A 13,047-nucleotide genomic window follows, 5' to 3' on the forward strand; every position below is an offset into this window, starting at 1 on the left:
CCACTCATCCTGCACACAACCCCTGGAGCCAATCTGAGGCCTCCCCTGGAGCACCAAGAAAGGAAGATGTGGGCACCAGGGCCCTGGGAGAGCCCACAATCCACAGTCTACCCCGGCTTCCAGGGCACTTCATGCACGTGGAAGCTGGGGCTGGGAAACGAAATTCGCAGGGATCAGGGAGCTCAAAGTAAGGAGAGCTTGTGCTACTCTTGAGACTCAGTCTACCATGGGTCAAATGGGGCTGCAGCAATGCCAGCCTACTCTCATTACCGGAGAAAGAAAGGGCTATAAGTCTGTAGGTCAGCAAATCAGAGTTCTTTTCAACCACTTCTGGACAATTCCTTTCCTAGTCCACATTTGCCCTGATGCTTCTATACCACTCAGACCACTGTTCTTAAAAGAGCCTTCTTCCTCCCCACCCACCCCCAACCCCCACCCCCAGCTCTCCAGGCAGCTGGGGAAAAAAGGGGAGGAATGCTGGGGACAGGAGAGGTGGGTGTTGGTTTATAGGCCCCAGAGGGAGGGGTGGGAGGGGCTCGGACAGGGGTGTGGCCATGGGAATGCCTTTGTCCAGCCATACCTTGCCTGGGCACCTTCTCCTCCTCCTTATCAGGCAGGGTCACATAGGAGAATGTCTCAGGCTTGGAGGAGACAATTTTATCAAAGTTGATCTTGTTCATGCTGCGCTCATAGTCCAGGCTCACTTCTCTGCACAGACTGCTGAGGTGCTCCAGAACCCTGCCCATGGAGACCGGAGAGAGCAGGGTCAGGGGGGCTCCACACACCGTTTCCATGCTGCAGGCCAGCTGGGGCCCAGGCTCTGCTCTGCCGTGGACTTGGGGACATGAGTTTGGGGCCTCCTCTCTGCATTCATGGGCACACCTCCTACCCAGCCCCCCACCACCAGTACTCGTCGTGCCTCTTTAATGCCACCCCCTCAACCCTGCGTCACATCAGTCCCTGAGTCTGCTCATTTTGCTTCCCACTTCTCAGTGTCATCCCTAGGGCTTGGTCCCTTCACTCCTACACCTACCCACAGAACTCAAATCTGATCACATTTTTTTTTGGCTTAAAATCCATCCCTGGGTCCCTTGGGTTCTAGGGTAAAGCCAAACCTCTTACTGGGACCCAAGAGGCCCTTCTAGCTGGCTCTGGCCCCTCCTTACCCTCCTCTCAAGCCGCTGTCCTGTTCCCACCCAGCTCCAACCATAGGCAGCCCTCAGTTCCTGGAGGCACCGAGTTCTCACTCACCTCAGAGCCTTTGCGTACACTGTCCCCTCTAGTGGCCACATTCTGATTGATCCAGCCCCTACTGACCAGCCAGGGTCCTCCCTTCGGGTTTCTGTCCTGAGCATATTTTGCCCTCTCTGGATGACGGCACGCCCCATCTATGCTCCCAAGTGCTTCCCGTCTCTATACTCTTGCTCCCCACTGGTCCGTGAGCACAGGGTGAGGGACAGTGTGAGGGAAGGTTGTGTCCATCTCATGGTCACTCCTGCAAATCCTGGGACAGGGCCTGGTATTCTAAGGGATTCCCAGTACACAGGTGTTAAGTGCATACATAACAAAATGAACAAAAGCATGTCTGTGGCTCAGAGCCCCATGTGACCAGCTGTGAAGGCTGATGGGAGGAGGCCCATGCTATCCCAGAGCCCCACTCTGATCCACAGCATCCTTCACCTGGCCTGTCCTCTCTTTCTGTGTTTCTCTCCTTCCCAGCCCCACAGGCTCAGCTCAGGTGCCACTTCCTCTAAGAAGCCACTCCTGACTTTCACCTCCTGGCCCTGGGTTTCAATCACTCTCTGCATCCTCACCTTCCTGGTTCTCACACCCCAGCTAGGATGTGGACGCAGGTGGCATGGATCATGAGGAAAGGGCTTGGTGGTCTGGCCTTTCACTAATGGAGCAAGAGTGGGCAAGTGACCCGATCCGCTAGGCCTCAGGCTCCTCCCCGGGAAATGGGGAGGTGACACCACGTTTCTGGAGGAGTGGAGGCCCTGCCCTTGGGAGGCCCAGAGCCTGGTGCCCGGCAGGCTCCCACTGAGGGTCTGCTGGGTAAACAGTGAGGCAGTGAAGATACTAGAAGTCAGCCATGAAACACTTGGAAAAAGCCTCTGTTCCCCCAAACTGGCCACTCAGACACTCTGCCCAATGGCTGGCTCAGCCCCACTGCAGCCTGCCCACTAGTCCCTACTCTACACCTATGCTGGTTTCTGTTCAGGAACATATCCATCTTCCGTTGCCAATGCCAGTCCCTGAGAGTCAAGGGCAGGCCCCAGAGCAATAGAGGTATGGGGCAGGGAGCCCTGGGCCTGGAAGCACTGGAGTGCTGCCTACCCGCTGCCTGTAGCTCAGGGCTCTACAGGGGCACTTGCCACAGAGTTCCTTTGCTTTCATTTAGCAAATGTTTACTGGGTGCCTACAGTGTGTCAGCACCTGGAAGACTGGTGCTGAGAACCCAGGCTAAGTAAGGTGGCTGTGACACCATGACTGAGCCCAAAGGTGGGTGACCCCAGGTGACCCTCCACCTCACCCCTAAGCTAGGCTCTGAGGTCCAGAACACTGGGCCTGGGGTAAGCTTGCACATCATCTCCATGCTCTTCACACAGGCAGACCCTCTGAAGGCACTTCATTCACTCATTCATTCATTCATCACGCACTTACCGAGCACATGTTCCCTGTATGCCACTCTGTGCCGGGCACCTGACTGGGCTCCCCCCTCCCTATGGACAGCCTCTCTGTTCCTCGACATCATCCCTTCCATTATGTCTCCCTCCATCCCACCTCTGAGATCCTGACCACCTCAGCTCTGGTAACTACACCACCAGGAAATCTCAACTGCCTGCAGCCCACGTTTCACCAGAACAGAGGGACTTTGCTGGAGAATTTCACAGGCAGGGGACAGGTCTCACCTTCAAAAGGCTCTCAATATGGCCTAGAAATGCACTCCATCCCCCAAACCTAGAAGAGACTTTCTCACCTTCTCTGCAAACCCCACACTTGCCCATCCACTCCAGAGGGATGACTGCCTCATACTTCACCCCAAAGTCAGAACCCAACAGACATAAACAACGTCATCTCCGCCCACCTGCCCACTCGAGAACTGGCCTGTTTTCTGGACACTCCTTCCCCTACAATAGAAGGCAGGCCCATCACAAGCCTCCCTTAGATCTGGGCCCCACTGGCTCCGCCTCTTTCCAGCCACCTCAGTCCCTCCTGCTTTTGCCGGCCCCTGCCAGTGACCCCCACACACTCTGGTGTCTCCCATCATTAGGAATGGTCCCTCGGCTGCAATCCCTCCTGTGGTTTTTCCATCTCTTTTTGTCCCTTTATGACAAAGTTAGCCCTCTTCTCTCTCTCACTTCCCAGTCTCTCCTCCCCAACCTACAAGGCCATGCCAGCTGAGCATGTCGTCGTCCCAGCCTTGTCCCAGCAGAGGTCACTGATGTCCTCAGCTCACTGGACATTCAGCACTTTGACTCAGAGGCTCCCTCCCCATTCCTGCACTGCTTTCTCCACACAGCTCCCCTTCTGCCCTCACCTCCTTGACTGCTATGGTTGGCTTGTCAGGGACTCAGCCCTGAGACCCTTCCCCTTCTCTGGCTACTCCTTCTCCTCAGGGGAGCTCACCCAGTCCATGAAGTCACTGAGAACCTGCAAATCTCCCCTCATGTGTCCACAGCCCACTCAACATCTCCGCTGGGAGGTCTCCCCCGATGCCAGATCAAGCCTTCCTTGCCCCCCACCCCGGCCCACACCCGCCCCTCCCCAGTCTCCCTCAGCTCCATCAGCAGCAGCACGCACCCAGCTGATTAAGCCAAACCTGGGTGAGCCATGCTGCCTCCTCCTCTGCTGGGTGTGCACTTGGCACATTCACCCAAGGGCCGGTCTCTGGTTCCACCTCAAAAAAACCCCTAAACAGATCTGTTTCTCTCCTGCTCCTCAGCCATGGCCCTGGCCCCAGCCTCCAGCCTGCACCACCGTCTCCAGCCTGAATGATAGAGTTAGTCTCCTCACTGACCTCCCTGCCTCCCCTGTTGCCCTCTTACAACCCATGCTCCACTTGGCAGAGAAAAAAAAGGATATTTTAAATGTGTCAGTGGTCAAGCCAGTCCTCTGCTCAAGGCCCTCCACTGGTTCCTCTCACGCCGTGGGCCCCTGAGTGTGCTCTTCATCATTACCTACACACTGCTGTCCGACCTCCCTCTCCAATGATGTCTCCCTGGCCACCGCTGCCCTCTCTGCTCCAGTCTGACCACATGAACTCCCACTGCTCCTCACGTCCCACCAACAGGTCCCCACCTCTCGGCTTCAGGAGGCACCACACCTGTGTCAATCAGAATCCTCTTCTCCCCTTACATTATGGGCCTCAGCTCAAATGTTCTCTCCAGCGAGACTTCCCTCACCACCTGATGTCAAGGAGCCCCTCTGAGACATCTCTATTTCCTTACCTTGCTCAGTGGTCACAGTACCTCAGAACCCCAGATAACCCAGCTTTCTCATTGCCTTTCTTCCTAGATAGACCAAGAGCTGGGAGAGCGGGCCCTTTGTTGGGGGTGTCACCACCACCGTGCCCCAACCCTGGCACAAGACAGGTATCTGCCACACACATGGCTGGCTGCCTGCCATTGTCTCCTAACTGCATCTCATTCTTGTTCCAGGATTTGCTCCTTTCTCACTTGATGTAGAGCAAGATGAACCATCCCCAGCCCCAGGGGTACATCTCAACCAGTCTATCTAATCAGCTGATCGTGGTGGGGTTTGTCCCAACGGTAACTGTTTAAGAGTGGTGACGCAACCCAGTTGTGACCAACGACTGATACAGAGATACAGAATCAAGTCTCCTTGTCCTGTCTCCCTCAGGGCAAACTCTGTGGTGTCATTTGTGTGCCAAAGTTCCCCATGGAGTCAGAGGCCAGACTTCTCCTAAAACCCCATCTGTCTAGCTGCTTCCTCCATCATATTCTGCCATATTGGATGGGGAATCCAATCCACACCGGGACTCAACAGACCCTGGACTTTGTGCTTCTGAAACTGCTGTTGCCATCTTCCCTGAAGACGAAGCTAGTATACACCAAAGGAAGCCCTGATGTCCCAAGCCTGGGACGTCCTGCACCAAATTTCTTGTTACAGGTAAAGTAATGAGTTTCCCTGTTTTCTAAGCCAATCTAAGCCCAGCATCTTTGTTACTTATAGCCAAAGATACTATAAATGATATGAAACTCAAGAAATGGAATTCTGGACAACCAAGGTTAGGTAACGATGGTTACATCAATTCAACTCCCCCAGCACACTTTCAAAAAAAGAAAAGGAAAGAAAGAAGAACGAATAATATTACCCAAACCTACACCTTTAGCATAACTAGAATAAAGAGAATGCCCAAAGTCACGTTATCTTTAAGTAGAAAAATAAACATCAACTCTCAGTGTACTCTCGCTCATATTCCAGCTGCAGGCCTCCATGGAGAACAAGGGCAGTCTGAGAAAAATTGTGCAGGAGAGGGAAGTATGGTATCCCCGAGAATGATCTAAAAACCTTCCAGAAAAGAATCTGAAAATATATATAAATGTGTATGTATATGTATAACTGAATCACCTTGCTGTACACCTGAAATTAACATCATAAATCAACAACAGTTCAATAAAAAGTAAGAATTAAATAAATAAATAAAGTTTAGTATGTCAAAATAAAATAAAATAAAATCCTTCCAGAAAGAGAATGTCTCTCCTAACAGTAAAAATACTGAACAAGAGTCCTGGTAAATCAGAGCACTTACTACCAGGAAGGGACTTAGCTGCATGTGTTCGAGGTAGCATCCTCTGAAAGGTATGACTTATGAGAGGGGAAGGAAAAAGGAAAGAGGAATCCTTTGGAGACTAGAGGATAAGGGGGAAATAAGCAAAAGTGAAAAAATCCTGTAAGAAGAGAATTCAGAAAACTTGGAGGACACACAATCCCTCCCCTCAACACACACACACACTCACACACAGCGCCATTTATTTTTTTAAAAAAACAAACAAAAAAAATTTTGCTCCAGTAACAGAAGAGGGAGCCCTGGAACTAGGAAACATGTACATCATTCCAAATTCATGAAATGAGTAGGTAAAAGTAGACTACATTTATATAAAGCTACTATACGAAAAAAAGAAAACACCTTAACTGATGAAAATTCTCCCCTATCCCTCACAAAAAAAAAAAAAAAAAAAAGACAAAGCAGAAGAAAACTAATACAATACTTCAAACTAAATCTCTTCAAACAAGTATTTGGGCATACGAAAAAATAAAACACAGAAATAGGCAAATAACAGGAAGAAAAGATACTTAATTGGACTCAGGGAAAAAAAGGAAGAAACAAAATTATCTCATGAAGGAAAGCTAAATTACAGGGTATCCAAGGAGAATGGAATCAAATAAAAAAAGTAATAAAATACATTGAAGAAAGTCAGGAATGTAACCAAGAGAATGAAAATGAGAAAAAGACAGTATAGAAAAGTATCAGAAAATAGTTGAATTAGAAATAGGCAAAGAAACAGCAACATGATACATAGATAGATAGAGATAAATAATAGAATCTCTGATGAAGAGAAACAAAACAATGGAACAGAACTAATATTTAACTACAACTCCAGGGGAGAGGGTATAGCTCAAGTGGTAGAGAACATGCTTAGCATGCACAGGGTCTTGGGTTTGATCCCCAGTACCTCCTCCAAAAATAAATAAATGTAATTTACCTCCCCCTCTGCCAAAATAAAATAATCAAATAACTACAACTCAAGAAAAAATTCCAGAAATAAAAGAATATCTGAACTTACATTTTTAAAAAGCCCACTGTGTACTTTGGAAAAAATACCCAGACATACCCTAGTAAAATTATTAGACTTTAGAAATTAAAACAAAAAAATCAAACAACTTACATGGGAAGGGGACCTAGACTGACATCAGATGTCTCAAAAGCAGCATACAAAGCAAGGCAACAAGAGAATAGTGTTAAAAAACTCAAGAAGTGAAAAGCATAAACTAAGAATTTTTATATCCAGTCAAGTTCTCTTTCAAGTTTTAAACATGCAAGAACTCTAGGAACACTATACCCTTGAACCTTTTATGAGGAATCTACTAGAAAAGGAGCTTCAACCAACCAAGAGATTGATGAGGTTCAGGACACACTAGCCAGAATATGGTACCTTGGCATAGAATGTTCCTGAGAAACAACAGGTGCAGGAAGGATTCTCTGACCTTCCCCTGAAGCAGGTCATAAGACCCTCCTGTGAGAGGTGCCCTCTCCGCACCTGGAGAAAAGGGACATCCTTGGCTCCAAGATGGAGGAAGGCCAAGAGCAACCTGAATGAACTGGCCTTGCTAAGTTTCCCCCAGGTTACTTACTTGGCATATACACTTTAGTCCTTTCACACTGCCTAGTATAAAAATGTCTAGTGTAAAAACCTAGTGTAAAAATGCTCAGCTTTAACCTCTTCTCAAGTGCAAATGGAACATTCACAAACACTGATTACATACTATCACAAAGAGAACATCAGCAAGTTCTACACAGTAGAAATATTATAAATAACATTCTCTGATCTCAGTGCAACAAAACTATAAATTATTAATGAAACACTTTAACAAGTCCTTCCCCATGGAAAATTCTAAAACCTTACATTAAACTCTTTAATAAAATGGGAAATAAAAACCAAATTTTTGAAATTTAAAAAATGAAATGCTACATATCAGAATTTATGGACTACTGTATTTTTAAAGCAGTTATCAGAAGAAAATTCATAGACTTAAACACATTAATCAACAAGAATGTAAGTAACTGTATTAAATTCCTAGAACATACAAAGCCACACGTGCACAAACTATAAACATAAAACATAAGCCAAAAGAAAGCACAAGGAAGGAAATAATAAAAATAAAAGCAGAAATTGAGGTGGATGTAGAAAACAGTCGATCAAATTAATAAATCTAAATCCTATATTTTTTAAATTAACAAGCCAAAGAAATCACAAGTCAGACCAACATCACATATCAATGCAAAACTTCTAAATAGTATATTAACCAACCTAATAGCACATTAAAAAATTATACACCATAGCTAAGTAGGATTTATTAAAGGACTCCAAGGTTGTTTCAATATTAGGAAATCAATTAATATAATTAATGTAATTTACCATGTTAATAGATTTAAGGAGATAAACATATGATTATCTCCATCGGTACTTAAAAAGCCTGTGACAAAAAAAATTTAAGAAAATAGAAATCAATGGATACGTTATTAAAAAAAATAAAATCCTAAAGCTAGCATTTTCTTAAGGGGGAAACACTAAAGTAATTTCCACTAATGTTATGAACAAGATAAGGATGTCTACCATCTCCAGGACTATTCAACAGTGTACTAGAGATATTAGAAAATGCAATTAGACAATAGAAAGTAATTAGAGGAATAAGAGTTAGAAAATAATAAGTAAAACTATCTGTTTACAGATAATGTGCACTTAGAAAGCCCTAGAGAAATCATAATAAACTCAACCATTAAATCATCTTCATAAAGTAACAAGATACAAATTATCATAAAGAAAACAATAGATGTAATAGTAGAGAAAGCCCATTTTAATAGCAACAAAGAAAATAAAATACTTAGTGAGAAATATGTAAAACCTACCTGAAGAGAAACTTAAAAGCACTCCTAAAAGACAGAAGTGACTTGAACAAATGGACGAACATTTCTTGTTCTTGGATAGGACAGTTCAGAATCCTAAAGACGTCAGCTATACCTAAGGTAATTTAAAAATATAACACAATCCATACACACACACACACACACACACACACACACACGTGTGTGTGTGTATAATGTAATTCCAATAAAAATATCAAGCTTTTTAAAAAATAGAGCTAGACAAGTTGATACTAAAGCTCACACAGGAAAACAAACATGCAAAATCCCTATCAAAATTCCAACAACTTTTTCTGCAGAAATAGAAAAATCCATCCAAATTATATGGAATCTCAAGGGACCCCAAATAGCCAAAACAATCTTAAAAAAGAGCAAAGTGGGAGGACATATCTCTCAATTTCAAAACTTACTACAAACCTACAGTAATCAAAATAGTGTGATACTGGCATAAAGACAGACTGATGGACCAATGGAAAAGAATAGAGAGCCCAGAAATAAACCATTGCATACACAGTCAAATGATTTTTCAACAAGGGTGCCAACATCACTCAATGGGGAAAAGGAGGCTTTTCAACACATTGTGCTAGGAAAACGGGGTATTCACATGTAGAACAATGAAGTTGGACCCTTACCTAAGACCATATACTAAATTTAACTCAAAATAGATCAAAAATCTGAACGTAAGAGCTAAAACTGTAAAACTCTTAAAAGAACACATGGGAGAAAGCTTCATGAGATGGGATTTGGTGATTTCTTATACATGAAGCCAAAATAGACAAATTGCACTTCACCAAAATGAAAAACTTTGTGTCCTAGTTACACAAAGGATGCTATTAAAAGAATAAAAAGGCAACCCAAGGAATGGGAAAAAAATGTCTGCAAATCATGTATCTGATAAGGGACTGATATTCAAAATATATAAAGAACTCCTAAAACTCGACAACAAAAAACAAACAACTGTATTCAAATATAGGCAAATAATTTGAATAGACATTTCTCCAAAGAGGAATATACAAAAGCCAAAAAGCACATGAAAAGATGCTCAGCATCACTAATCACTAGAAAAACACAAATAGAAATCACAATGAGATGTCACTTCACACCCATTAAGATGGTTATTATCAAGAAAAAAAATAAGAACGTAACAGGCATCAGTGAAGATAGAGAAAAATTTGAACCCTCATGCTGCTGGTGGGAATTTAAAATTGTGCAGCTGCTATGGAAAACAGCATAGTGGTTTTTCAAAAAATTAAAAATACGGCTCTTCCGACGTCACCAATGTCACCCAGAACCAACCTGCACCACCCCACCGTGGTCAACTCCACAGTGTTCTTCAATATTCACTGTTGATGCGAGCCCTTGGGCCATGCCTGCTTTGAGCTGTTTGCAGACCAAGTTCCAAAGACAGCAGAAAACTTCAGTTTTCTGAGCAGTGAGGAGAAAGGATTTGGTTATAAAGGTTCCCACTCTCACAGAATTATTCCAGGGTTTATGTATCAGGGTGGTGACCTCACATGCCGCAGTGGCACTGGCAGCAAGTCATCTACTGAGCATCATCCTGAAGGATATGGGTCCTAGCATTTTGTCCATGGCAAATTCTGGACCCACATAAATTGTTCCCAGTTTTCATCTACACTACCAAGACTGAGTGGTTGGGTGGTAAGCATGTGGCCTTTGGCAGGGCAAATGGGGGCAGGAAAACTGTGAAAACCAGGAGTGCTTTTGGTCCAAGAACGGCAAGACCAGCATGCAGCCCACCATTGCAGACTATGAATAACTCTAATAAATTTGTCTTGTATTTTATCTTAACCACCAGACCATTCCTTCTCCCATTTGCTCATAACAGCCTATAATCTTTGTGCTCTCACTGCAGTTTTCTGAGTTCATGTTTTCCTTATCCCCTCCTCCAAGACTAGCTGGATTACAGAGTTAAGTTTAGGATTATGAAATAAACTAAACAACAGCAAATAGAATTACCACATGATGTAGTAATTCCACTTTGGGGTTTATACTCAAAAGAACAGAAAGCAGGGACATGAAGAAATCTTTGTACACCCATGTTCACAGCAGCATTATTCACAATAGCCAAAAGAGGGAAGCAATCAAGTGTCCATCAACAAATGAATGGATACGCAAAATGTGGCATATACTTACAATGGAATATTACTCAGCCTTAAAAAGTAAGGGAATCCTGACATGTGCTATGACATGGATGAACCTGGAAGGCATTATGCTAAGTGAAAGGAGGAGTCACAAAAGGACAAATAATGTAATGATTCAACTCGTGTGAGGTGCTCAGGGTGGTCAAAGTCATAGAGACAGAAAGTGGAGTAGCAGTTGCCAGGGGCTGGTGGACAGGGGAATGGGATCTTACATTTCAAAGGGTGCAGAGTTTCACTTTGGGATGATGAGCAAAGTTCTGTGGGTGGATGGTAGTGATGGTTGGACAACAATGTGGAGGTACTTAATGCCGCTGAGCTGTACACTAAGAAATGGTTAAAAAGATGAATTTTGTATTATGTATGTTTTACCACAATTTTTAAAATATAATTTAAAACAAATAAATGTGCAAGTATAGCCAGGAAAACACTAAAAGGGAAAAACTACAAAGGGGGCCTGGCCCTACATGACATTAAAACATACTGTAAAACATCTGTAATTGAAACTGTAGTACGAGTACAAGTTATATGCAAACAGACAAACAGAACAATGGAATAGAATAGAAACTCCAGAAATAGACCCAAGTACATACGGAAATCAGTGTTATGACAAAGGTGGCATCTCAAATCACTGGGCCAAAGATGGCGGTTTCAGTAGAGGCTGATGAGTATTTAATAAACAATTTAGTAAATGCTAGTCATTTGGAAAAAGATAAAATTGGAGCCATACCACACACCATACATAAGGATGAATCAAGGTTATAAAAGGCAAAAACACAAAGCCATACAAGTTCTAGAAGAAAACCTTGATATAGGGAAAGGCTTTCTAACTGTGACTCAAAATCCAGATATAATAGAAGAAATAATTAATAACATTGTTTACATAAGTATTTTTAAAGTTATATTGCAAAAATTACCATAAGCAAAGTCCAAATAAAACTAACAAGTGAGGAGAAAATATTTACAACATATATCATAGATAAAGGATCAGTGTCCCTACTATATAATGAACTCTTAAAATTAGAAGGGAAAAAAGCCAAAACTCTAAGTGAAAAAAATATGAACAGACAAATCACAAAAAGATATAAAAATTGCTCTTAATCATATGAAAAGGTTGAAAAGACATCCAACCTCATTTATAACACTTACAGACTTACCCTCCAGACTGGCAAAAAATTAAACAGTCTAACAACATGCTCTTGGCAAAGCTGTGGGGAAACAGGCACTCTGTCATATGGCTAGGGGGCATGCAAAATGATACAATCATTATGGAAGGAAATTTGGTGATACCTAACAAAATTACGTATGTACTTATCTTTTGACCAGCAATTCCACTTCTCAGAGTTTACCCTAAAGCTACCCCTCCATCAGTATGAATATACAAATGCACGAGGTCATTGTACCATTATTTGTAATTGCAAAATACTGGAAATTACCTAAATGCCTATATATGAGAAAATGGTTGAGTAAGTCATGGTAGACGGTACACCCACACAATAGATTACTATGCAGCTGTGAAAAAGAATGAAGGACATCAATGCACTGATAAGGATTGATTCCCAGGATGTACTTACTGAAAATGAAAAAGGCAAAATGCAAAAGAGTATCTATAGTGGGCTGCTACTCATGTAAGAAGGGGGAATAAGAAAATATATATGAAAATATCATTTGTGCAAAAAGAAATATAGAAAGGAAAGCCAGAAACTAGTGATATTGGTTACCTATTGGCATGTGGTGGGAATAGGGTAGAAAAGATAGGAAATGTGAATAGGACAGAAGGAATAGGGGTGAAGAGTGACAGATCATATGCATTAGTGAGTATATTTTATATATGTGGGTATTATATATATAGAAAGAAACATATACATATGTATATATATTCTCTATATATTTAATATATACATATTATATATAATGTAGATACATTACATTATGTTATATATAACTATGTATGCATATATTATAATATATAATATACATGTTATACATAGTACATATATTTCCTATATATTCTATATATATACATATTTCTTTATATTTATAAATGGACCAAGCTACAGTTCATCAAATGAATATATCGCACGGAAGTGGGTGGAAGAACTAAATCAACTTTTGAATATAGTATTTGGACTATATTCAGGCTAAAGAGAAAAAGAAAACTAAACAAATATCAAAGTCTACTTACTAGAGTTATTCCTGCAAAGGGTATGGATTAGC

The 13,047-nt window shown here is 42.7% G+C and overlaps 1 protein-coding gene across 11 annotated transcripts in view; it reads right to left on the minus strand.

Moving 5' to 3' along the window:
• DNAH1 (dynein axonemal heavy chain 1) overlaps window positions 1-13,047 on the minus strand; it is a 70,384-nt gene that overhangs the window by 47,501 nt on the left and 9,836 nt on the right. For all 11 annotated transcript variants that reach the window (XM_074344755.1, XM_074344760.1, XM_074344757.1 and 8 more), the window contains one exon: window positions 581-738. In XM_074344755.1, the coding sequence (XP_074200856.1) occupies window positions 581-738 (158 nt within the window). The remainder of the gene's footprint in view (window positions 1-580; window positions 739-13,047) is intronic.

This window comes from Camelus bactrianus, chromosome 17 (assembly GCF_048773025.1).
Source record: "Camelus bactrianus isolate YW-2024 breed Bactrian camel chromosome 17, ASM4877302v1, whole genome shotgun sequence".
NCBI lineage: Eukaryota > Metazoa > Chordata > Mammalia > Artiodactyla > Camelidae > Camelus > Camelus bactrianus.